Source organism: Aptenodytes patagonicus, chromosome 3 (genome assembly GCF_965638725.1).
Source record: "Aptenodytes patagonicus chromosome 3, bAptPat1.pri.cur, whole genome shotgun sequence".
NCBI lineage: Eukaryota > Metazoa > Chordata > Aves > Sphenisciformes > Spheniscidae > Aptenodytes > Aptenodytes patagonicus.
The window spans coordinates 35,327,601-35,355,251 of record NC_134951.1 but is presented as its reverse complement, the minus strand read 5'-3'; the positions used below and the strand labels follow the sequence as shown (position 1 = coordinate 35,355,251).

Sequence of the window (27,651 nt, the reverse complement as noted above, 5' to 3'; positions counted from 1 at the left end):
ATTCTGAACCATCCTTAAAGGCATTGAAAAGCCCGAGCTTAAAGAATCTCTTGAATTAAAAAGATGACACATAGATGAGTTCCATTTGAGCAATCAGTGCTGACACATTAATAATGAAATAAAATATGCTGCAGTATTTCAAACATTTTGCAGCTGTTACAACAGCACTGTTATCTAATGCAGATATATTTACCAAATTCCACATTTTGTAGTACAAGCATTTAAAATCAAAATACTTCTTTCTACTTGCTTAATCATTAACTGGTAATCTAATGACATTTCAAATGTAAATCCAATCAGTGGCATTTGAACTGTTTTTTATTTCAAGTATTAGGGTAGTCCCTCAGCTGTAACTATGCTCTGTTGTCTTTCCTCCTCACCTAACCAAGTGTTCCCAGCCATATGACAAGGTTCAAGCATCCTTGCAAAGGGAAACCCTCTCTCCCCAAGACCAAAACTAGACCTTTGGGTTTTAGAAAGTTAAGATTTCCAAACCACAGCAATGTTTTTAGCCTTTATAACTGAAGTACATTGTTCTAAGGACCAGAATAAAACATTTAATTTGACTGGATGCTCTTGTAAAACTTCAATAATCAACTATTTTAATATTTTTATTGTCATCCATAAACATGCTTTAACCTCCTACCATATGAATAAGGATATCCTTTTCCACTAGCTCAGTGAAGCTGTGCAAATTGTCACAACTAAATTTGCTTCTGCACTAACTTATTCCAAAACTGCTTTCCAATTTCAGAAAAAAGATACTTGTATTGGGGAGGCACTTTTTTCCTCTCCAAACATGCAATGTTTTTGTATCTTGTTTTATTATGCAAAATAAACAACAACTATTTGAAAACCGAACTAGAAATACATCTGCAATCGTAATGTATGAATACGCATTTTTCATAATTGTAACACAGCACTATTGGGGAATAAACTGACAGATGGAGATTCCAATGCATTCTGCGGACTACACTGCAGATCAGTGTATAATCCATACTAATGGATTCACATCATCTGAGAGAGGACATCTGTCTTAGAAGAAATTATTGCATTTAATACTTAAATTACCCATTCCATTTTTGTTTAATATTAACTCTATACAGAAGTGTACATGATTTAATTGTACCTATGTTGCTAAGGCTGCTCATTATGCTTTAATATAGCTGTGTAAAGAAACACCTTAACTGGTTTGTCTGTCATGTTTTGTGACATTATCTAGTTGAATATTTTTAAGTTACCTAGAGTTATTAATTCAATTCTATAAATTATACACTTACGTTTAAAATTGATTAATTTATGAAAGACAGTATTAAGTAACCATACAGCACTGAATAAAATTGAAAATTTTCTGTGCAAGAATAGCAATGGTACATCTTAAAAACCTTCATTATCTGAGCTTAAATCTTAACAAATCTTAACTCACTTCCCTCTTCCCCCAAACACATTCCTCATGGTATGGTCAACCAACCTCTGTATGCAAGCAACAGCACAAGTAAACCATTCATGTGGATTATCTGGATCACTATTCACACATACACACACGTGTACATATATATATATACACACACACTAAAAATTTCTCTTTTTTTCAAATTTTTGTACATGCCTAATACTATGTGTACATTTTAAATATCTGGAAAAAAAAAACTATTCTTACCTTTTCAACTGCTAATTGTTTTGATGGTTTTTCTGATTCTCTCTCTCTCTTTTTCTCTTCTTTCTTTTTTTCTTTTTCCTTCTGCAAAAAAAGAAAAGGCATTTCGCTAGTACTCAATAACAATGCATTTGCAAATATATTGAATGTCCACAGTCATACAGAATATAAACAGAGATCTTCAGTTACTCCCTTTCAATTCAGAGTTTATGCTTCTATCTGCTCTGCTTCCAGAAGTGACTCATTTTGCTCAAATAGTACTACTAAAAATATTGTAACTCTGAGAATTCAAGACATTCTCAAATATAGTACTACTAAAAATACTGTAACTTTGAGAATTCAAGAAATTCACTATTTCACCTGCTCATCTGCATTTCTTATAAGCAGAAGGAAAAAAGAACCAATGTTGCTTCTCGTAAGCTAAGCAGATCTGAAAAGAAAAAAAACCATCTGCAAGTACTCCATTAACTGATAATCTCTGTCATTAGGACAGATGTCACTCTCTTTAACCAAAGAACTATAGTAAGGTAATTTTCATGCAGCTTTCTGCAGACAGTTACTAATTTTTTAAAAGCTAATCTATCGGTCTTAAAAAAACCGCTAAACTCCTGAATGTAAAAAGTTGACTTGGGCCATATGACAGACCCGCTGAGTCATAAGACATTAAGTTGTTCCAGAAAGAGAAAACTTAAGAGATCCCTTCACTTTGAATGCATTATAATGACATTACAGAAGTTTTTTCATTTTAGTTCTGAATGAATAAATGAGGCAATATTACAGACCCAGTCTGACTGAAGAAAAGCACAAAATACTCCTTAAGGCGTCATAACATACAGAAGATACAGACTTTTTAGGCCAGCAATTGCTTTGACACAGTGTTAGTAGCGATTTTTAGACCTAGCAATCTGCCTTCATTTACCTTGTACAACTACAGTATAGTACTAGTGAGTATACCTGAACATTAAGATGGATGGAACAAGAGTTTACCACATGTAATAACGGAGATCAGACAGTAGCTCCTAAATGTTCTTTCAGTCATTAGACTTGGATCCCTTTGTTTTTTTCTTGTTTTTTTTGGGGGGGACTGGGCATGGGGGACCCAAGTAACGCATTCTTCACAACTTCAAATAATCAATTTTCAAAACTTTCACCATATTTACCAGATGGATTGGGGTTACTCAATTGAGGTTACTCAAGTCCCAACTAACGCCTGTGCATTACTTTGTCAGGCATTAACCTGAACACTCAGGTCCTGGAAAGTGGGACTATCACACCAAGCACCTGCTTAAATGTGGGTGTCACTCAAGCAACAGGAAGCAATGACCAAGTCACAAAATTGCAGAAAAGGGGAATTTGGAATGTCTGTTATGAAGAGAAGAAACAGAGACCAACTTAGATTTTAGTGAACATTAGGAACACAAAAATGAGCATAGTAGTCCAAGCCAGAGGCCCAGCCAACACTGTATCTCACCTGTGGCGGTGTCAGGTGTTCAAGAAAGTTTCTATGACTGGGACAAGTATAGAGCAGTGTTTTATTCTGAGGCCGTCATAGTAACCCAAGACTTGCAGGCTTACTGAACTAAGATTACAAATGCATAGCCATGCCTTTCAAATGAAGCTTAGCCTTTCTTTCACTACTGTGTCACCAATCCTAGTACCAACCTGCATTCTAAAGACTCTCAAAATCCCGTGACCGCAATCAGGTACTGCACACAAATATACTGTCAGATCAGTAACTTTTCCAAAAGTCTTTCATTCCCTGTCCCCACTCCAACCTTCCCAAGTCGAATAATTTAAATAAACCTAACCTCTTCTCCTGTGGAAGCTTTTCTACATCTTAGACAACTGTAATTTGTTTCCTTTCTTCCCGGGAAAGGTTGTTGGAAGTGTCATAACAGTATGCTTACTTTTCAGATACAGTACCTTAAGTTTACCTGAATATGTTTAAGTGAAAGTAGAGTTAAAGTTTTTGCATATGATCATCTTCAGGATGTCCTGATTTCCAGTTTGACTTCAACATTTTTTTAAAATATGTTTTCTTAGAGAAACCTCGCTTCTAGAGGAAAAAGTATCTGGAAACTTTTATTCTTTGGGACTTCGAGAACAAGAAGGGCTTGCAGTAAGTTTCATATGGTAAACACTCCAAATATAAATGCCTCTCATTGCCCTTAACAAACCCCCGACAGCTTCACGGTGAAAATATGAAGACTTAAAATAAACTGTTCACCAGCGTTTCTGCCTCCACATCTCACAAAGCCTACAGGAACTCTCTCGATTCCCAGTGACTTTATTTTCATTCACTTCATTTTCACTGTGGACCTGAAAACCCCTAACTCCTTCATCTTCACACTTCACAATTTCAATGTGCAAGCTTTCTGCTTCAGCTCCATTAGATAAAAATGAATTCAGACTAAATAAAAACATTTCTCAGATGCTGTATTCATGCCAGAACTTCAACTCAAGTGTTTCATTACTTGCAAAAGCAGTCAAAAAGCACTATGAAGATAATAAAATGAAATTGGCTTCATACTGGTCTTAAATTCTAAGCAAAAATTATTCATTTTTTTTCCCCCCAAGATTCATTTCCAACAACATGACATACTAGTTACACTGAGGAACTTTCAAATTTGAATGCATCGAGAGAGGCGGGTAAAAAAGGAAAGGTGAGTTTCATTCTAAGCAGCTGCTGCTATTCCTGGTACAATTTAAAACACACGTCAAATTCACCAAGGCTTGTGGTCTAGTCCATGACACTGTCATTTAAATTTTAATTAATGTTTAAATATAGCTGAACTAAAATAATTTATAGTATCTGTCCACATTTTCTGTATTTAGAAGAAAAAACAAGATTTACGTTTAGATCATAAGTTATTTCATATAATGTATACAGTCTCAATTTAGAGTGAAGTATCCAAGAGCCTAATATTGAGCATTCACATTCTAAAAAAAAATGTATTTCATTATTGTTACAAATTGTGACATTTACTGAAAGTTTATATAAATGATGCCCCATCTGCTACTTGTTTATGTATTAAGTTTTTCAAAGGCCCTTCTAAACAGTAAATGTAACGTCAGCACATACACACGTATCCCAGCTAGAAGGGATATTAAAACCAGTATGAGTTAACAGAAGTGTCACTGAACTAATTCTATATTTATCTCCAAAGAGATTGAACTAAATGGCTAGAACAGTACTGATAATTTAGATTCTGAAACAAGCAAGTAATATTAAAAAAAAAAAAAAAAAAAATTATTCCTGAGGAGACAGGACAGTGTCACTCATGCCCATTAGCTGGGAATGAAATGGTGTTTCCACAGTTTTGTGACACTAAACCAGAGCAGAACCATGTGCTTTGTCCCGTTGTATCGGGTTCTTTTCACTTATCTAGGCCAGGAAGCAAGCGGGAGAGAAGTATTTTAAATGCCTGAAGTGTTACCAGCAATTCAAATTCTCTAGTTAACTCAGTGAAATTACTCTATAGAAATGTAAACATTTGTGCAAAGCAGTAACCTGACAAGAATTACACCCGAAAACAATATACCTCTGCTTTGCTCTTCTCAGCAGCAGCTTGCAGAGAAGGAGAGGATGCCAAAGGCTGAGCAGCATCAGAAGAGGGTATCTGTACAAAACAGAGGAAAGAAATGAGAAAGAAGATAAGCAAGAACAGCTAGGAAGGGGGGGGGGCGGGGTGTGTGGGGTGGAGCAGAGGCAGCTAAGAGACATGATTTTAATTACTTTTTTCAATAATTTTGGGGGTGGTGGAAAAAATACAACATAGAAAAAAACAAAAAGAAGGTTTTTTTGGGTTTTTTTTGCTTTTTATCAGTATGATATTTGAAGGAAATCTGTCAGGTAGGAATGAGTGACATAATGCAATTCACTAGAATAGAATATAAGAAAATGAACCTGGATAAGATCATATCACAGGCCTAAGAAAAATAATTAGGTTTCATCCATTGTTCAGTTTTATCCAGTGTGACTACTGAAATATTAATGTCCTGAAGCATGAAGGCACACTGCCCCAGAGGAGGGGGAGAGAAGAGAGTGCCTTTGTTCTTGTTCACTGTAACAGAATATTTTTATTAAGAGGAATGCAAAATAACTCTGCAAGTTATACATTAATTAACGTTCTAATTAACTCTTCTCTAAGAGCACTCCAAATGAGTAAAGAGCTTAGGGGTAATATAAAGCCACATCCTAGCAGTAGAATGCCAGACCTTGCAGACAGGTGATACTTCTTTTCTAGGAATCAGTATGTAAAATTGCTATTAGCACCACTAGACTTCCAGAATTATCCAAAGGATAAGTTATATATGCAACAGATAGGCTTTGCTCAAGAAGATAGGATTTCTCTAAATGCATTTTCATACATCTTCCTATCCTATTTCTTTATGCATATTTGATCACTTTAATGGAAACATTATCTTTCTATTCCCCTTACGACAAAAACGCAACTGAATTACATTTACCAAACATGTAAAAGATTTTCAGAGCTATAAAGCTGACACTTCTACACTGTCTTTTATCACCTCTACTATCTACAAGGAAAATTCAAACATAAACGAAACTATTACAGAGCAGGTCATTATGTTGGATCAAAATAACCAATTTAGACGACATATTTTTACTTAGTTTAAAAAAAAAAACCAGCTTGCACTAAAAGGAAACTGAAAGCTGCAAAAAAACCCAAAACAAAACCACAAACTCTACCTCATGTCTAAATACCCCATATTTCTTACAGAAAATCCTACCAGTACCATAGCTTATATAGCTGGAATATTCATAGAATATATATATATTTTTTCAGTATTTTTACAAACTCGGAAACTATGCTTATCCTGGAAGGTGGTATAGAGCTTCAGGAAAGATATTTATAAGGTTTAATTTTTAAACCAAATTTTACCTGCAGAAATATGAAAAAGAATCCTCATTTTTAAATCTACTGTTTTAAAATCCTCAGGTTATTAGAAGCATTATGGATACATCTGCTGCAATGAAGCAGTTTCTCAAACTGTAGCATTCTGTTGCTATAGAAACACAGGGATCCTGTTTATTCTGATTACACCACATTGTAACCAAATAAAGATGTCAGAAAAATGATTTGGTAATTACATATATTAAACTATGAGCTCTAACACCATGTTCCTTACTAAGATTTCAATTAAATGCAAATGTGTGAAATTGTGATAATGGAACATCATAGGTATACTTTCAAGTTTCTGAAGATAAAGTGGGATTTTGGTTGGGGTGGTTTGTTGTTTTTTTTTTTTTTTTTTCATTCTTTTGTATGCTTCAGATTTTAAGAGAATTTAAGCTTGATAGCTCTCACAGGTGGACAGCAGGTAAGAGCTACTCACCACACCAAACCAGGTAAGCAGAATTTCATTTGGGGGCTGGGGGGAAACCAGCACTATAGATGTTTGCGTCACACTTCCATCCTCCCATAATAGTTCTTCTCAATCTGCATATCATCTTCATAAATTAAGGTATCATCTAACCTAGGATAAGGTAATCCTACGAAGGCCTGAATGTAATTATTATAGTTTTGCAAATCAAGTAACAGAGAAGCGTCATGCAAGCTATAAGCAGGAGACAGAACGAAAAGCAGTTGCCGTCTAGGCTGGGACATGGAACAGGATGCACAAGTTGACAAATGCCCAAGCGTAATGTTTAAAGATAAACAGCAGCACCACATTCACTTCAGGCTAAATAAAACACACCACTTGAAAGCACACTTCACATATGCAAATATTCAACTAAGCAAGAGTGCAAAAGGCATATGACTGAAGCTAATCTTTAAGAGAAGACACATTACAATGCATAAAGAACTGGTTAAGTTTATACAATGAAAACCAATAGCATGAGTTTGGGCTGCTGAACAGCTTTTATCACCACTGCATCATGTTAAATTTGTTATCTACCATGCTGTGCCAGATAAGGAAATCTGAATGAAAAAAATCCAATCAAGTCAAACTGAGTGGCTGGATAAAGCTAAACATAAAACAGGATTAAAAGAGAGGCTGGTGCAGTCCATTGTGGTGAGTGGTTAAGCAGTCAGAGTATCAAGAGCTGATCAGGGTACCAGAGATGCCTGGAAAAATACTTGCCATTGGGACAAACTGATGCTTAAGGGACAGCTGACCTGTTAACCCTGTAAAGGTTCCCAGCTAGCACTGAACCAGCTGCCTCCTGACCGCAGAGCAATCCAGCACGGCACATGCTGAGTGCAGAGGAGCCTTAGCGAGAGGCAGCACTCTCCAGCTAGAATCAAGTCCCTGCAGTGCCTCATTCTGCTCCTCATCTGTGCTCAGGTGTCATATTGTGTCATGTCCATATACCAGAACTAGCAACAAACAAAACCGATAACAACACTGCAATGTAAGGGTATTCATTTATTATCTTGGGATTTTTTCAGTCAGAAGACTGAATTTTCACTAATATCCAAGTCATTATTACGGATGCTAATATCCTCTTCAAGCAGGAAGGGAAACCAAACACCTTAGTCATCAAGTGCTTGGTTTTCAGGAGATTTCAAAACACTCATTTTTAACCCGAACTAATCCCATATTTTAGCAAACCAGTGAAATTGCTTGATATTCTGAGATGTCAATAAAACCTCACAGGTTTTGTTTTCCCTTGTACTGTCCCCCCAACTCTTACTTTGAAAAGTTGTGGTATATTCATATTTTCAAACTGCAGCACACTTTGCAGATGTAATGTATAGCAAAAACCAACAAATAATCCTTCTCGTTAGCGTAAGTCAACCCTAAACAACTTCGACACTATTCTGATTACCTCATTTGTGAAACCCAGATCAGACCATTCAAAGTTAGTATTAATACCTTCTACGTCCTGTCTGCAGTGCAGACATACCATTAACTACGGGGGATATTAGTTATTGAACAGATGAAACACCAGTAAGGAACAGTGGTTGACAACAAGTTGTGTGCTGCTGGCTTGTATTTCCAGGAAATCTTTGGTTTTGAAATTATTGCAGTGATAGAGCAGCTCATAGAGCTGTTCCCGTTTGTAGTCAAAAGAGATTCATTAGCTTGCCAACAAATGACAAATGAGAAAGCATCTGCTCAGTGACCTATTTCTACGTTCATGGCCAGTAGTGGGAGTGCTGAGGTTAGACTAACCCCCGGATCACACCACTCACCCATGACAGGTAAATGCATCCAACTCTCCTGGAGTTAAGTGCTGCACTCAGTCCTGGTGAAATTGTCTTTAATTAGTTGAAAGCCACAAATGCATTTTAAATATTTATAGCAGAACCCTGATCACCAGTCAGGATTGCCAACCAAGGTTTTAATAATAATTTTAAAACTGTTTTTTAAGAGACTGAGATCACTGAAAAGCAGCATTATGTAATCCCACATCAAAGTAACATATGGGTTTTCCATTTGGTATTTATCAGCCTTTATTAGTAATGACTTGTTTTCTGTAAGCTTAATCAAAAGCATCAGTAAAGGAAGATTACTCCATGCTTGGGTCCAAGTCTGAGTACCAGAAAATACTGTGGTTTACAAGCAGACATCCCCTTTTTAGTGTAGAAAAAAAAAAAAATCTGCTTTGCAAAAAAAACCCCCCCACTATTCCACAGCAATAATTCTTCTGTTATCACTTTTCTAATTTGTCAGTTTTAATCCAATTGTTATATTCCAGTAGAAACAAAGAGAAAAAAGCTAAAGAATCTGTTTCTACAAAAACTGGCCAATACTGACACCAATTATGAAGTTTGCAGAGCAGACAGTAGGAAGGGTAGAAAATATCTTTGTTTAATTTAGATCCAATGGAAAAAGACATTTGAGCAAGTAGGTATAAGAGTAAGATTTATCATCAGAACCACTAAAGACAAGTGACCAAAACCTGCCCCGCTTCTGGCCACATCTGTAAATTCATCTAAATTTCTATATCAAAATCCAAAAAGCAATTTCCAGCCATCTTCCAAGTAAAGACGCACACACTGATCTACTCTGATAACATGTTAGCACTATGCTTTGGAAAGTTGTCAGCTACGATGTCCTTGATTATTGGTGCTTTCAAGTACCAGACAAAACTGATGGCAACCCCTGCAACCAACCATACATGCTGCTAGAAAAAGAAGAAAGTTGACGTGCTTGTGTGCATTAAGAACGTACTGCAAACTGACAACTAGCATCCGAATACTTCATTTTAGTTTTTAACTTGAGTGGTTGGATCTTTTGATTAAGAAGTGAATTCAGAATTGCCTAAGAGGGAATGAAGGCAAGGAGCTGTTTCTTAAGTTTCCACATTTGTCCACAAAATTTTGATCGTGTTTCAGACCGAAGAACTTGTAGTCATTTCATTTTTAGCAATTCTTGAATCTCTTTCCATTGTTTGTGTTTTGGGACTCCTTTTTAAAAAGCTGATAAAGTAAAAATAACCATTTTGCATAATGAAACTGAATACTTTCTTTAAAGCATCACATATGTTCAGTGCTGAGCAAGAAAACACATACACATGCAATAGTACTATAAGATTTCATTTTCACTTATGCTCTGAGACTCTTTGGTTCACAAAAAACGGATGATTGGAAAAGAAAGGATCTGTAGGTTTACAATATTACTCCAGTTTACAATATTATTCCATTGCCCTCTTACATGGCAATGTGTTACCTGTCTCTATTTTGTCCATTAAAAACGTCTATAGCATTTATTAAGTTATTACTTCATAGTGGCACTATCCAAATATACGCCATGTTAATAGTTCACATAAAAGCATGAATACAAACAGTATTTGGCCCCATGGCTCTGATGTAGTCTGTGCACCAGACTGTGATTTCAAGTGAAAGAAGTAAGCCTAAAGAAGCACTAAATGAAGCTATCAAAGAACATAACATACAAACCCTAAGAAGATTTTATTTTAGTTCAGTTTGTACTAACATATTTCTGATGGTAGATAACCATCATACAAACACTTATGGTCATTAAGGTCAATGTACTAAATAAAGTTTTCATCAACTTTTATTCGTAGTTTTTCCAAAATCCTGCTCTTGATGTAATGCATGTTGTTATTTAGCCTTTTATTACAAAGGGCTCAAGTTAAAGCTTTAGAAACCTGTATTAGTCTTCCATTTAAATATGAAATTTAGGGTGCTCTTACTCAGAAGATTGAAGAGATTAAAAAATGAGTGCATTATCAAACCATGTCAATATATTCAGGAAATTAGCAGCTGAACCAAATACAAAGGTGCCCTTGAGTGGCCATTTTATATGCACACAATATACAGGGAAATAACCTAAATGAAGAGGACTACTCTACACTCATTTTACAGGTTTTAAGTTCAGCTACTACATATGTTTTTCTCATTTCAGCAGACTTTTGACTTTATTACTGTACATCTCCAACGAATGTTGACAACACTAAAATTAGTATTTTATTTTAAAGCAGTAGCAATTACAGATTGCTATTAGATGCATATAAATACGCAACCAGTTGCATATCATTTTTTAAAGAGGCCTATTCTCAAAGTACTGAAAGGGGTATAAGAATACTAATGTACTATTAATCACACTTATCTATGAATTTCTGCAGAAGTTCTTTAGGCTAACTGGCAAGGCTTTTTTAGAAGTTACTGAAACATCTCCCTCCTTCAGTGCTCTAACCGCTGGACACCACATAAAAAAGGTTGTGTCCCACATTTCACAAAACACAGCAGTAGCTGGCTTTTCAAAGAAACCGGTACTGCTTTTCCGTCAATATTCTGAACATGCTCACCACTCCTCCATCCCCTCAGAGTGCCCACATCTTGTTACAGGAATACGGTGAAGCTTGTGCAAAAGCTAGCTGTGTGCAGAGCTATAGATGTTCATAAAATTTACATCAAGTAGAGATACAATTACTCAATGTTCTGGGAAATACAGATATATTTAATAGTATTAGACTTGAGTGCAAAAATATTTTTTCCAACTCTGACCACGAGCATCCATACCTATTATTGCCCACATTTTTTTTAGATTGTTTAGCTTCTCCTTTAGATAACCACCTCTTGAGATATTATGGAGAGTCACCATGGCTTAATTAAAGGCTGACACAGGATAAACAAAACAGACGCTTTTAACCTCTTACTGGAGTGCTCTCCATTTCCCCTGTCCAACCTAACAAATGTTTTCTGTATTTGTTCCAGGGAAAACTGTCTTTAATGAGAGCTTCCCAACACTTCAGAACAATACCTTCCCTCCCTCCCCGAGTGGCTTGCCCTGCTGCATATCAGATCATTTACATTTTCATGATCCACATTAAACTGGCAACACAGTCACTGCAGATTTCAGCTTCAGCAGAAGTTTTGTTTACATAGACATAGTAACTTGTAGCTAGGCGGTCCAGCTGTGCGAACTACTGCTCAAATGAAAATACTTATGGAAGTGGGGAAAACAAGACCCTGCACGTGGGCGCTACTAAGAATACAGCCGGCATACTGAAAATCCACACCCTGGCTTCTCTAACTCATTCATTTAACCATTGCTGGGGAAAGTCCAGCTCAAGAGTATTCACTAGTGGTACACTCAGGAGTTGACACCGGGGCCAGCTATTTAACTTCTTCATTTATGCCCCACACAATGGGACAGAGTACATCATCAGCAAGTTTGCAGATGATACAAAATGAGGAGGAGTGGTTGATACACTAGATAGGTGTGCTGCCATTCAGAGCACCGTTGACAGGATGGGTCAACAGGAACCACATGGAGTTCAAAGGGAAGTGCCAAGTCCTGCACCTGGGGAGGAATAACCCCATGCACCAGTACAGGCTGAGTGTCAACTGGCTGGAAAGCAGATTTGCAGAAGAGGACCTGGAGGTCCTGATGGACAAGTTGGACACAAGCTAGCAACGTGGCCAGTTCTAGGCTCACAAATACAAGAGAGACATGGGCAGACTGGACCAAGGCCAGCAAAGGGACACTAAGATGATTAAAGGATTGGAGCACCTTTCAGATAAAGAGAGGCTTAGTGAGTTGAGATTGTTTAGCCTGGAGGAGAGAAAGCTACTGGGAGGGAAAGAAGGGAAGAAGTCTTATTAACGTGTATAAATACCTGGTGGCAGGGAGCAAAGATTGAGGCAGGCTGTTGCCTGTGGTACCCAGAAACAGGACCAAGAGGCACTGAATGTACATTGAAGCACAGGAAAATCCATTGAAACGTATGAATAAACGTTTGTGTTTTCTTTTTTACCATGGGGGTGGTTGAATACTGGAACAGGTTACCCAGAGAGGTTGTGGAGTCTCCAGACCTGGACATATTCAAAACCCAACTGGACACTGCTCTAAGCAACCCGTTCTAGTTGACCCCACTTTGAGCAGGTGGAATTGGATGATCTCCAAGGGTGCCTTCCAACCTGAGCTATTCTGGATTCTATAATTCAACTCATTCTAACAGCATGATCTTGCAAAATAATTTATCCCACTTTCACTATTTCTGCCCCCAAGTCATAATTCTTGTATGGTATTTCAGTGCTTCCTATTGATGCCTATCTTCATTAGCATATTTCAAAAATACTTCATATCACTTGATTCACAATTTCTTCATAGACCACTAAAAACCCACTACGGTTCTTGCAATATTGGGAGGGGTAACTCATAACCTCTCTCCAAGCCAATGACTGAATGCTTCTCAATGCTAGCTACTATAAACTCACTGTTCACGTACACTATCGTACCCTAATTTATCCATCTTAAGGTGCCCATGTGACATACTTTAGTGCAGTAAATGTATTATGGATTTAATCTCCTACAAGATAACTTTCTGGAAAATGTGCCATCACAATCTCTAAATTCACATCACATTTTATCCAGTTGCCTGTATAAGTTCATACTTCTTAAATTATACACAATGTCTTAGGAAAGCATGGAAAATGTAGACCCATTATTCTTTTCCTTCAGTGAACTTAAGAGTTACACGAAACTTCTGCTCCATACATAATTCACACCCTTTCTTAAATATAGAAACTTCGTTTACTATTCTCTAAACATTGTCAGGACATGATAACTTATTCACACTCCATGTAGCGGAATAGATTGTGCCAGTTCATAATTTTTGAGACTGAAAGTATCTGGAATCCGCTTAAGCTGATTCACCATCCACCCTGAATAAGGCAATTTTCATATTCATTCTGAGAAGTTGTGCTCTTTCTCCTATGTACTTATTTTTATTAAAAGCTGCAGAGATTGTTTGTGATAATACCTACATAGCTAACCTTTATCCACATCCAACACAGTGACCTCACTGCTTCTCCTCATTACTTGTATGGCATAAGGGTCATTGTATTAGATATAAAAATAAACAAAAGTTTAAGAAAGATTGTCTTTTTACAGTTTTTATTTTACATCAAAGAGGAGATGCTAATTTTTTTAAAAATTTGGAAAATATGATTGCTTCAAAGTTGACTTCCTGAACCTCTGTGCAACTTTAGTACACTTAACTTAGCAGCATGTTGATACAGTCAAAGTAAATTATTTCGATTGGGTACCAGAAACCCCTTCATCAGTGCAGTCCTGTGTCTCAAAGAATCACGCCAGCAGCTGTTACTCAACAGTTCATTTTAGACAGATATTATTCTTTCTGGAACCTCAGTTCTAAAAATCACACATTTCCTTTTGGCTTACTGGTAAACTGTATAATCATCTACTTCAAAGCTTACTTCCTTTAATCAGTAATTTTGGGAGATTCTTGCCAATTCCCAAAAACCTAAAACAAGCAATGTTTGCTATTTCTCTTGGCCACTGCATCTAAGATCATGAGCCTCATTAACAACTGTCCCTCCACCTCACCAGTTGCATAGCTTTGATTACAAGTATTTGGGACTCCATATAGAGATCATCAGTCAAGATGAATACTCTGTTCAGAAATTACTTTCATAAAAACAAACATCCCAAAGTATTTGGAGATGCAGAGCACCAGTCCTGGAGCCACTGGTTTTGTCATACTTCTGCCTTATTTCCAGAGTGAACAAATGACTTCTGCTGAAGATAAGCCAAGTCGCCCTTTGAGCACTTCACCCTGTCAGGTATAGCCACAACGTTGAATTATTCTATTTATTATTTTATTTTTTGTAACCAAAAATCAAGGAGCATCTCTCACCCAAGTACAGAAACCCAGTCAATGCATTTTTATCAGCTCTGTTCAGACCTTTACCAAGCCAAGGGCTCTGACCTTTCATAATGCCTTCCCTTCAACAACAGCAAATTCTACCCACTATTGTCACCTCAAATATCATTCCAGGTACTGGTGATAAACCTATTAAAGCATGGGCAGAAATTAAACAGGAATATTAAGTAGAGAAGCAGCCTTAGGATCAGCTAAATTATTCAACAATGACAAGAAAGATGATATATGTGCATTTTCTCTCTTAAACAATAGGATTTCTGTTCTGTAAAACTCATTACTAATTCTGAAGTGAAGACTTACCAGACTGGTATGTTATTACACACTCATATTCCTATACAACTAGGAACTGCCTTCACATTAGTTGAACAGACGATGCCTATCTATTTCTTAAGATGTAAGTATGGAGGGGAAGCGATGTCTTACTCTTCAGGTTTTATTATTACAGTCACTAATATGGGTAAGTCTCATCTCTGAACAATCTTCCATTTTCAGTTCTGGATTCAACTACTTTGTCTTAGGATTGGTTAGATAATCAAGGGAAAGCAACAAGGCCAAAAAATGAACTTGTCAAATAACTGCTTTGTCATGATAGTCACAAATGTGAGCTAACACTTGAAATCTGCTCTCACTGGAAAAAGCAGTCTGTCCGCGAGCATTTGTTGTGATATTCTGAATAGATTCCCGAGAACACTCTTCGTCCTGCATTCAAACCAAGCTGTACATCATCCATTTTCAGTTTCACTCAAGTGTTTCAAAAGAATCAAAAGTTATGATAGTTCAACCAAGATGACAATTAGCCTTGAATACACCATGATGTCATTTTTTCAGCCCGTAATAGAATTTCTATTAATGAACTGCAAACATTCCATTTTCAAGTCATTAAACATTTCTTACATCTGCTGGTGATGTTAGAAAGTCTACTGTAAACATTGTTTCCCCAATACAGGTAACAAATTTCATGAGAACTGGGAAAAGAGCCTGGCCCAAAAGCCAAGAATAGCTAGATCTGCCACAGCTTTCAAGAAAATATCACCACAGGAAATTAAGTAATAAAAAAAATACCCTTGCATAAATGCACAGGCTGCGATAACCACAGGCTGGAGTTAGAAGTCTTATCAACCCAAGTTTCTCTTTTCTGGCTCAGCATCACCATCTTCATGCATGTTTTTTCTTGGAAGTAGTAGAAAATGGTATGAGGACGTAAGAGAATACCAAGTTATCCAGAAAATTACCAATATATCCCAGACAAAAAAATAAAGGCAAAAAAAAAAAAACCATAAGCAAAAGAGTAACTGCAATCGTGCTAAGGTCTGGTGAGAACAACACAGGAGAAAAGCCTAAACAGGGAAAAAAGGGAAGGGAAAAAAAAAACCAGAACCAAAAAAACAAGACTAAAAAGGGAGTAAGTTAAGGCAGACAGCTGCCTAGCCTGTACGGTATTTTTTTCATTTGGGAGTTCCTTTTGTATACCCAGATTTAGAACTATGCAAGTCTTCTCTGCTGTAACAAGGAGTTTCTCTAAAATAGTAAGGCACTTTATTCTCCTAAAAATTCACCATAGCTTTATATTTCATTGTCTTGGAATATGTCTTGTCTCCAACAAGGCTCATCTTTGCTCCACTTAGATTTACTGCCACAATTCTGAGAAAGTCCTTCATTTATTTAAGCATACAAGCTCAGATTCCTGGGGAAAGGTGTTTGTATAATTGTAAGCTGTGTTCTTCTAAGAGTGCTCCAGGAGATAGTAAACTAAAGGAGCATAAAGAGTTTAATGAGAGCCCAAAGCAAACAAAAGATTTAATAAGCAACAGTCTTCAGGACTAAGATTGTTAGAGGAGAAACTGCTTTGCATGCTTTACCCTTCAGTTCTAGCATTGTTGTGTACAAAAAAACCCCGTGATGAATATAAAAGGATTTGCCTGTGCTTGAAAGTGATAAACAGGTGCAAGTCTGAAGTGGAATGATATCCCTGAACAGTTTCATGTCAGCATCCACCTGAAGGAGAGTTTTAACATACAAAATTACCTCACACCACTTGACCTATGGTAACTGTCTGTAGTTAACTACAGAAGTGATACAAGCTCTCGGTTGCGTTGTACAAGTTTTCAGGGATAAATGAAGTCAAATAGCATAGCATATTGCACAGTAAATTGCTCATGTTACCGTATCTTAAATGCGCCACATTTATAAAGACTCCCTAATCTTTTCACTATTTTGTGAAGTTTGTTTTATTGGATTCTATGCTATACTTTGCATCATTCACAGCTTATGTATGCCTAAAAATCGAGAAGGGGGTTTGGCAGAAAATGAATTCTAGGAGGACGATATTATGCTGAGGATATTTAAAATAAGTTGACTTGCTAACAGCTACTGCTGCTCCTAAGTTGATTATTCAAAGAGCAAAAAAATTTCCTGCCGTTAACAATACCATATCACGTGTTATTCACAGAACAAATATATGTATTTATATTCCCAAGTAACATCCTGTCACCTTCAAGTGTTTTTACTTGTATTATTCCTCTTTTAAAAAATGTAAGCATTCATAAAAGGCATAAAAAAACCCATGAAGTCCTGAATGTTTCAAAATTACATCATACCAAAGCAAAACAGGAAGGCAACTGGCCAGATCAAGTGACGTGGGTTTCTTAAGCAGTCAGCCTTTAGAAGTCTTGACAAACTGAGGTCTCATCACAGTAGGACTATGAACTACTTTCTGAGAAAGGAATTGTTGATCTTTTATACTGATGTGACTCTTGTTAATGTTAGGAGAGAATTATGATAGGTGCTGGCTTGAGAAATACTACTTCTAACTCTGTCATGGGTTATACTGCTGAAATGGAATATACTTTGATAATAAGAATACATTTTCCTAAATATGATCAATACTATACAGTTGTCTTCACAGTTTTAGTCATAGTATCAAACACTACAGCTTTATCTAAGCATTTACAAATCCTTTCAACTATAAGAGTTTTTCACAGAGCTGGCATGTATCTGAAGATACTTCCATGGGGTACAAAAAAAAAAAAACAAACCAGTTTGCCTCCCTGAGTAGGCTAATGTATGCAAAATTCTCTTCTTTACATTGGTCAGAATAAAACTTAAAAACAAATACTGGTACTTTAACAGCAGCTAAACAGAAAAAAAAAGTTAAAAGTGACAATATTCCAGTGCTCTGGAAAGAAAGTATTTCTACAAATGCATTATTAGGCATTTTTCTAAAGCTTTTTCTTCTTGTCTTACAACATTATGAAGCAGCAAACGCATATGTAAATGTTAAAAAAAATTCTGATTAGAAAAAGGTTTCTGTTCCAAGTAAGATCTAAAAAAGTATAAATATTCCAAAAAACCTGAAAGGCACCCATAAAAAAAACCTCATCCACATTAACATATTCCTTAAAATGTCAGATTGATTTTAACTGTATTATCAGTGTTGGTAAAAAATAATGAATACATAATTTCCATTGATATTTTTTCCCAGGCTTCCTCCCCCCAGCTACGTTGCTTATTCTGAATTGGAGCTCCTGCTTTTTGTTTCACCTGAAGTACATGTGAAAGTACATCTGCAAAAAGAAGGGACAAGCATAGTGTGATCACTTTGGTAAATTCCCTACCTACATCTCCTAACCTGACCCAGAGCACCGTAGTTTGCTACCTGGGGCTACCATTCCTGTTACATTTCAGTAGATTTTTCTCAAGGCTAAAGCCTAAGATTGTGGTTAAGAATTAGGCCTAAATGATAACAGAATGTTTCCCAGTACCAAACAAAACAAAACCACAAAAAAACAACAAAAGGGAAAAAAACCCCCACAAACCCAAAAAACCAAACAAACCACTGTTCAAGGGTGTCAGTCTTTCTATAAACGGGTCACAAGCCTGCACTGAGTCTGAGCAAGAAAACAGAGACAGTAACTATTTACTGATAACCCACTTACAACAGCTGAGTAAATTGTACCACTCACTTAGTCCTGAGCACTGATACAGAACCAGCATTTCACATTTTCCCAGTAACAATGGATCAGAAAACTGAGATCTATGCATTTTAATAGATTTTAATTATTTTTTAAAGTCAGGCTGCTTTCAGTCTGCATTAGATTTTTCTAATGTATATCTGATTTCTACTTAAATGCATTATTCTATTTTAAATGTAACTAGCCAATAAAACTGCAGATGCTTTTTTTGCCCATAGCTTTATCCTGCATTGCTTTTCAGTGAACCGTGAAAAAAAATAATTTAATCATTCATATTTGCCTATTTTTAGTCTGCATGTTTGATGGCACTACTGGTCTCTGCACTAGCTAATTTTGTTATTATAGCGTGTCTCTAAAAACTGAATTTAATAATACAACGGTCTTGTCAGAAAACAAAACATTTCATATAATTAACAATTATAAATAGAAATTTTGTAACAAAATAAGAGATACATGAATCCTGAGCACCATGGAACCAAGAACTGAACTTTGACATATAGTGCTGGGCTCCAACCAACAGAATACATTAACATCAACACAGATGTTGTACTGTTAGACAAACTTGAAAAGCTTATGATCTTGCCAAAATTAAGCTAAAAGAAATATTGTACTGCATGTTTTAAGAGAATCTATTCAAAACAACTTTTATGCTACAGGAAGCTTTTACCACAAGCAACTTGTAACAGTGGACCAAATCTGGGAAAGCCCCTTAGATTTTTAAACACCACCTCAGTGAAAATACTGGTTAAGGAACGTGACCCTTCGAGCATAGCAAGCCTGTTTCAGCACTTCTGTATTACCTGCTCAGACCCAGAAGGGACTCATTTTACCAAATGACAACATACATATGCATCTCCAACTTAAATTGGTCCTAATCCAAGCAGAAGGCATTGCCATTTCAAGGGTGGTAACAGAAAGCAAGTGTGCTAAAAGCTCACGTCACCCCAACAATGCTGATTTCGATTAAAAATAGGACACAGGGTGCTCTCTGCAAAAATGGGGTAAAGAAATTTTCCAGAAGAAAAGAGCTTGCCATGGCGCAGCACAGACACCCCACCTGAACAGTTCACAAGACTATTACTCATGAAAGTATCATGCTAGCAAGTGCTTTGATGCTACCTAAACACTTGGCAGAGGGCTGAAGGCTACAAGCAGCAATCTCCCCCTTCCTCCACAGCCACCCTCCATTCCCAGGGAATCTTAGCCACCTCCTGGCAGGGTGGGAAGAGGGAAGATGTCTCGGATGTCGTCAGGACTGCAAAAGGAAAGCTTTAGAAACCATCACCACCCCCTGCACGGGGGCACAGAAACGTGTACCCCCACAGAACTCCCTTCCTCACTCTGTTCTTCTCAAACTCCCCACAGACCTCCATGCGCTGGAAGTGTAGGGTAACTTCCCCTCTTCCCTGCCAACAGTATCCAGGAGCAGAAAAGCAGCGATTCAGATATGCAGAATGGAGGCCCAGCTTCACCTTTTCTTCCTCTTCCCTGTCAGTCCCACTCGAAAGATGATCACTGAATACCAGTTACAGCACTACAAGCACGTGTGAGCTGGACTGGGACCAGAGCCAAGGAGGGTAACCCAATACAAGCAGCAGACTAGGACTACATGCACTACACTAGTTTAGCTAATTTAGTGTCGTGTACTTTTAGGATTTTGCCATAACTGTGATTTCAGATTGCCTACCTCAAACCTGATGTTTGGTGGCCTTGAAAAAAATGCAGGTGAATGTGGATGTGCATGACTCGTCTATTGCTAAAATATTTCATAATCATATTTTGTTCCTATCTCAGAGAGATTATGCTATTTACATTAGTCAATGAAAGAAAAGCCCAAGCACGAAGAAATACCATGGCATTCCCTACTCAGCAGTAACATTCATCTCTTTAGTTTGTCTGGATTCTGTCCTTGCTGCTATGACAGGTAAGCGATTCATATTCTTCTGCAATACGATAAAGCAAAATCTGATTACTCCTTCAAACATATTAAAGCAGCAGTGGACTACTGTATTAGACACCTGGGTTGTCTGTTTAGAAAGACCTTGGGAGTCTTTTGAACTTCTTAAAGAAGTATAATTTTAAACAATTCTTCCTATTTTCTACTTTGGAATAAAAGTAAAGAAGGGTAACTGACAGTGTAATTCAAACCACAATTGTATTTTACCTCTTAAGTGAAGCAATTTTCCCCCTACTTCAACAATGCCTAATGAAATACACTTCTCTAGTTTCCAGGTTTGTTTTTTTTCCTCAGATGGCAAAGGCAGCATAAACTCCCACTCTTTATGCCACCCTTGCATTTGTTTCCCTGTCAAAGTTCATTGCCTAGTAAGATGGAGTGGTCTTACGCGTTAGGCCATATTTAAATTATGTAGGTATAGAGGAGTGTGTGTTTAAGCATAAATACACCTATATAATTAAAAATATATCAACTAGATCGTATGCCCCAGAAATAGCCATATCCAAAAAAAAAAAATGAACAAGGCTGTGAACTTCAGTAAAGGCTGACATTCTCAAAACTGCTTTGCCAGAAAAGCACTCACCAACTTACTGTAGTGAACACACAGCTACATGATTAAACAGCTGTTTTTGCCATACTACCCGTGTTTGCTATTCCAGTGCACCTCACTGCAAGCAACAGTCTAGAATTCAGCAGGGCAGTAAGACCCTCAGAAGAGGGGCCCAAAACAACCCAGGATTTCTCATCAAGGTATTACAGAGAATGAGGGAAGACAAAGTCACCAGAAACAGTAATCCTATCTCATCCCTGTAACACACAAAAAGATACTCGGAAAGGACTCAAAAGTATACTGTTGAAGAACTACCCATTACCGAAAAAGAAAAACACAATATAAGCAGTTGGAAGCAAGCTATTTGTTGGATCATAACGCTTTGCTCTTACAAGTGCAATAGACAGTGTGTTGAACTTGCAGAACCTAGGAATAGCTTTCAAGAGATACAAAAGCAAGCATTTAGGTCTGTATCAAGAAGTTTTTGACTGTGAAAGACATTTTAACATATGTAATGTTTCCTACATTTCTGTAGCTTTCAAAAAAGAAAAGTGACAGAAGTCTTGGTGAGACTCTTTACTTACATTGAAGGCATTAACTGCATTTTTATCATAATACTTCTTCTTTTCGTACTTATCCCTGATGAAAAATTCCACAGCTCTGGAAGTAGCTAGTTTAAGGAAAATACGCATTCACATAAATAGCAATTTTAACCTAAAAAGCTGACAGTTATTCAAATTAAAGAAATGCACCAGATTCTTGCTCCATCTCATTTTGTAGTTTTAAAACAAAAGAACAAACTGCTCTACACAGAACAATTGCTATTGCAGTCTCCAAAAGGAGCTTCTTTTTACTACAGAGAATTAATCAGTTTAATGTCTTAATGAAACAGTGTGAGAAAGATATAATAGAAGTAACTCAGTGTTCCACATTTAGGACGTTTTCACTTGGTGTTTATAAGCTACAGGGCTGTAGTACTGCAAATACTTGAACAAAGGTATTCATATACAGTAAATATTTCAAGTATAGTTTACCATCATAACTTGGGAAAAACACTTTCTCTTCCAATAAAAGGTGAAATGTATGCACCTGTTCTCCGATTTGCACAAATTGTATCATGCATCAAAAGCTGATCATAAACAGTTCTCTAAGATCAGTAAGATCAGCAAGTCCTCCATGCGAGTCTCTTATTACAACAAACATCTCTGTGGAAGGGAAAGAAAACTAAAACACTAGTGATAAAAACATATTGAAGCAAAGGTGGAAATAGCAGCAAGCATATTGATGTAGAAGACCAGAACTGACAACTCACTAGCTCAAACACAAAAAGGACAACTAGTTGTTTTCCTCAATTATTCTCTCAGCTTCATAAAGCAGCTCATCCAAAGCAGTGTGAATACTTTAACTTTAGTAAAGCTGATTCTCTGGTATCTGTAAAATAAATTTTAACTAATTTGTTTGGCAATGTGATTATCCATTCAAAAATCAAAATTGCAACTGTGGAAGCAGATTCATTGCATCTTAAACTTCCATAGCAATTTTTCCTCAGTCTGGAAAGACACCTTAGCTCCACATACTCTCTCTTAAGATTAACACTGAGCTCAGAGTACTCAGTTCCTTCGTTCTGTGCATCAAATTGTATCATCAACAATCACATTTAGTTTCAAATTGTATGCAAGTGTCACCTGAAGACACTGCTTCATAGAAGTTGCAAAAACCGAAACATTCTTTTCTGCCTCTTTCCAAATGTATCTACACTCTAAAGGGCATCTTGAGCACTTTGAAGGTACAACTATCTTAGTACTAATATTGCATTACTCTTTACACATACCAAAGGACTGTCATTTTGCCAAAAAAAAAAAATCAATGTATGTTTTCAAATTACAGATGAATGGAAGTTGTGTAATATGCAACTCCCACAATTTTTCAAATTTAGTTAAGACTAAACAGGATTGCCTCAGAAAGTTTATTTTCAACTTGCAGTACAAATTACTGCATTATATAATCTCAGTGGGGGAGAGGAGATAGAGAAAGGGAATTTAATTTTTTTCCATGCTTTTGGGCTGTAACTGGATAACTGTATTAAATTATAACTAATTTAGAAGTAAATAGAAAAGATTCAAAACTTGATTGTTCTAAAATACCTTAGAACAAGTTATCCTTTCTTCAAATAAAAAGTCTTAGTTATTTGCCAAAACTAACATTTTCAGATGGCACATTTATTTTGTCAAATGTTCTAAGTTTTGGTTGCTCAAATTTTGCTGTTAGATATCTTAGTTCTTTTGCATAAATATTTCCGTATTTTTAGCAGTTTCCCAGAATGCACACTTGGTATTTCAGACAATTATAAAGTTTTAATTTGAAGAGTATTAACACAGAATCATAAGTATTTAAATTTCATAGGGTTTAATTTTTCAGGATGCTTTTACATTGGGGTATTAAGTTGTGCATTTTTAATAATACCCGCTTTATTCAAGTCAACCCACTTCAATATGGGTGAATTTCTGGACCATGCCCAAGTTTCTTTAGATCAATAACCTACTGTGTTCTTCTTAACAAAAGAATTTAAAGCAACCTCAACAGATGCCAAAACTGTTTTAAGAAGTGAGTAAAATGAATAGACAAAAAAATGATTCAATCTACTCTTGGAAAAAAACACTTTCAAACAGGAAGCTAAAGCTGCCATACAAAAAACCATCAAGATGATCCTCAAAGTTAGCTTCTACGCCAGAGCATTCCTGCCAAGTACAAGGGAAGAATGAAAAAAGGCCCAGAAAGGTCAGTCTTGTGATTAAGAAGCAGAAGTGATGGGGGATCTTTAGCAGATTTTGGACAGATCCCACATACACGTTTCTCCTGTGACTCCATTCTACTACCTAAAAAATAGAAATAAGTATATTATACTGCTACAGGAAGTTAAACGCTAATATAGAAGAGCATATACAAAAGTGATCATTACATGCAAAGAGTTTTCATAGTTCATCCAAAAGAATATTCAGAACATTGAGAATATTCATAACCAGAATACTGATGAGACACAACGTTGATTTTGTAGTGATACGAAGGGCAAAGAGGAAAGGCAAAAAAAAGTCCGTAACACAACAGCTTGTCATGAATGCCAAGTAGGTAAGTAGCTGCCAAAGTTATGGAGAAATTGAGAAATAAAACAGAAAATGTTGGCATCCTCTCTCCTGGCGCTGTATTTTTAATAACGAAAACACATGCAATGAAATATATTCAGTTGACCAAGTCCACCACTTAGAAACTGACAACTGTTCAAAAGGCCATATAATTATTTCACGGTATACAGTGTCAACAAAATAATTATTTTGAAAGTCTAAGAATGAGACTTTTGGTCTGATCGGACAAGAAAAGCTTGGAGTAAAGCATTATTGCTTCTCCTGCAATAGTACCAGTGAATTCAAGTTAGCTGCAGGAAGAACAAAATATACATCTTCAAGATCCACTTTTGAGTAAGTTTTAGGCAAAGTATTTCAGTCTTATGGCTGAAATAAAGTTCTAGAATATTACAGCTGGAATACTACAGTGCTATCTGGTTCCAGTTACTTTTTTCTTATGCGTATGTTATGTTTAATTTAAAAGCTACTGGAATATGAAAAAACATATCTGTTTTGCTCAAGTGCATTTTATAATAAGGAGTCTAACCTTTCAAAAAAAAAAATCTTCTGCACATAGCATATTGAGCATGGTATCTATTAAACAGAAGAACCAAAATCACTTTTGGGTATAGAAGGAGAAAATCCAGATCCAGTAACTACTAAGTCTGTTTATCAGTCTCCATAGCCTGTATCATCATCAGGCTAAGAGAGTTGGGGAAAGATTCAGCTCACTTAACAGTAGGTGTTCAAAATCTCATTATAGTTAGAGTTCCAGTAAGATCAGGTGAAGCAAATCCTACCTGTGGAGTAACTTCACTAAATCAGGAGCTAATACAAATCTAAATTAATGCCATTATACATCATCCTAATGATTCAGTACATTCGAAAAAGGTATTTTTTGAGGAAAGCTATTTATTGGTGGTAGACAATTTTCCTTCCAACCCTCCCCTTCCAGGTACATGGTGATAACCACACACCAACACAAGTGGTGGCCATCAGGGAGGTCTGGTTTCTTTAGATATTCCCATGCTAGTCATCTGTGCTAGCACACTTCACAGAATGTATACACTTCAACTCTGAAAAATTACAGAATACTTAATCTAAAGGAAGAAATCCATGCTTCACTTGAGTAAGATCCAATGGCTTATTTTACTTTACTGTTCACCTCGTTATTTCCTGTTCAAATGCTTCTAACTTCAGCTGGCAGTTACTCAAGATAAAGACAGAATATTCAAGAGCTCTCTAGTATCACTCTAACTTCCTACATACAGGGAATTTATGAAGTCACCTCTTCTGAAAGCAAAAATAAATGGGGCTTGCCAAATCTCATTACAAAGTAGATTTGCTCTAACTGAAGTAATTTAAACCTTTTCTGAACCATTCCCAACTTCCATTGTCACTTCTTATACAACAAGATCAATGAAATAAATAAGGTGAGTTGCCAAATGTAGCAGTTCCTTGAAACAGTCATAACATCTAAATTGCATTACAAGTCATTTCAACGTGAAAGCTAAACCAAAAAGGATACTGATCTGTTTGAGGTCTTCGGAAGTTCTCTGGTAGGTTAGCTTCATAGAGTAGTCTTGCTTTAGTATTTCCCATTTCTTGCATGCACTAAGGAAAAGTGGTAGAAAACAGTTAGTTCATGTCCATCAATACTTTAAATCCTGAAACAAATCAGAATGCTATTAGTGTGCTTAAAAGACACTGCAAGTTTTTAACTTGGAGACCTTTCTGCTGCCATATGTCTTGGGAGATGCTCCCATGGCACAAGAGGGCTGCCTGCCAAGACTTGCTGGACAAAAGCTAACAACATAGATGCTGTTTACAGTGTAAACTAACCCATCCAGTGAAAGATAAGCTTTCATCTCTCAGGATGGCTCTTCAGACCAGGAGGAACAGGAGTAAGAAAATTTGTCTGGCAGCAGAAAGAGGCTTCAGACTGGAGCATACCTGGAAAAGTCAGTACTCAGTACACCAAAAGAATGTAATCAAGAATCAGACAGATGTGTGAACACTACCTTACTGTCCCCTACTGAAAAGCAAAAGGTTTACAATGCATTTTCTACAGATAACAAAGCAGCAGCTTTCAGAGTCCCCATGGCAAGGTACAATACATCTAAAATGATACAGAAAAGATAGCTAAACCAATTTCTGAAGTGAGTTTTCAGAACTTAAACTCATTACACTAGAAATATAACACATTAAGAACTACTTTGATTGTAAAACATTTAAGTTGGGGCATCATGATAAACTCAGATCCTTTCAAAAGGACTCCTGGCATTCCTTCCAAATTGAAAACATATTTTAAGATATTTTACCTGTATTTGCTCTGGTGTCCATTGGTCCAAGTTCACAGACTTGACCCTTGATATATGGACCCCAAGATTTCGATGTATTCCAGCACATCTGATGCAAATAAAAACACCGGTGTTCCAAGAGGCCCATCTTGGACCTAAGGGGAATGGGGAAATAAATTAGTTATTTTCAAAATTCCATATACTGTGAAGATTTTCTTTAGCATAATTCTATACTGACAACAGGAATAAACAAGTCTGAATAAAGGTTCACAGCTGTTTCTCTAGGATATCTATTACTTCTAACAATCTCCATTATTAGCAATTTTATTTACAGCTTTCTACTTCTAAGTGATGTCACATAACATTTGAGTTAGCCAGATTAAGCTAGGACGTCATATGTTGTGTCCACTACCCTCTCACCACCCCACCCCCCAAAAAAAATCTCAAACAAACTTTAGAAAGTTGTCTTACTAGTAACAACAAGATTTTGCTTACATCTTGAATAATCCTTACGGCTATGCATCAGATGCAAGCATCAGCAGAAATCAGTAGAAGTTGTCCCTTTTTCTCCAATCAAAAGCTTTCTAAGACATGCATCTGTACTTAACTTGAAATTAAATGCAGGGCAATCTTAGATTAATGCAACAAATCCTTTAATACCTCATGGAACACAGACTTTACAACAGTAGCATGCAAGCTCTTAGGGAATGATTATACAGAGATTTGCAAAACCAACTGATGAAAATATCCATGACTAAGAATGGTGGAAAACTGAATACGTTCAGTACCCTTGATTCTTAATCTACAGTATGAGCTGCCATTCACAGTCCAATGAATTTTCTCACAGAATCAGGTTGATTTATGAACCTTAGCATTGTTTCTCAGCTGTGTTGGCATGTTGAAACAGACCTAAAGTATGCTGGCCTGAACTCCCACAGTAACACTTTGGATGTTTGACTTGAAGTTAA

The 27,651-nt window shown here is 36.6% G+C and overlaps 1 protein-coding gene across 2 annotated transcripts in view; it reads right to left on the bottom strand.

The window, feature by feature from the left end:
• The window catches only part of SMAP1 (small ArfGAP 1), a 115,743-nt gene that overhangs the window by 54,302 nt on the left and 33,790 nt on the right, over positions 1 to 27,651 (bottom strand). The window contains exons 2-6 of one of the 2 annotated variants that reach the window (XM_076333023.1): positions 26,705 to 26,838; positions 25,912 to 25,997; positions 21,849 to 21,924; positions 5,200 to 5,277; positions 1,661 to 1,741 (exon numbers count right to left, since the gene is read on the bottom strand). In XM_076333023.1, coding sequence (XP_076189138.1) covers positions 1,661 to 1,741; positions 5,200 to 5,277; positions 21,849 to 21,924; positions 25,912 to 25,997; positions 26,705 to 26,838 — 455 coding nt within the window. The remainder of the gene's footprint in view (positions 1 to 1,660; positions 1,742 to 5,199; positions 5,278 to 21,848; positions 21,925 to 25,911; positions 25,998 to 26,704; positions 26,839 to 27,651) is intronic. The other variant, XM_076333024.1, reaches the window with a different exon arrangement.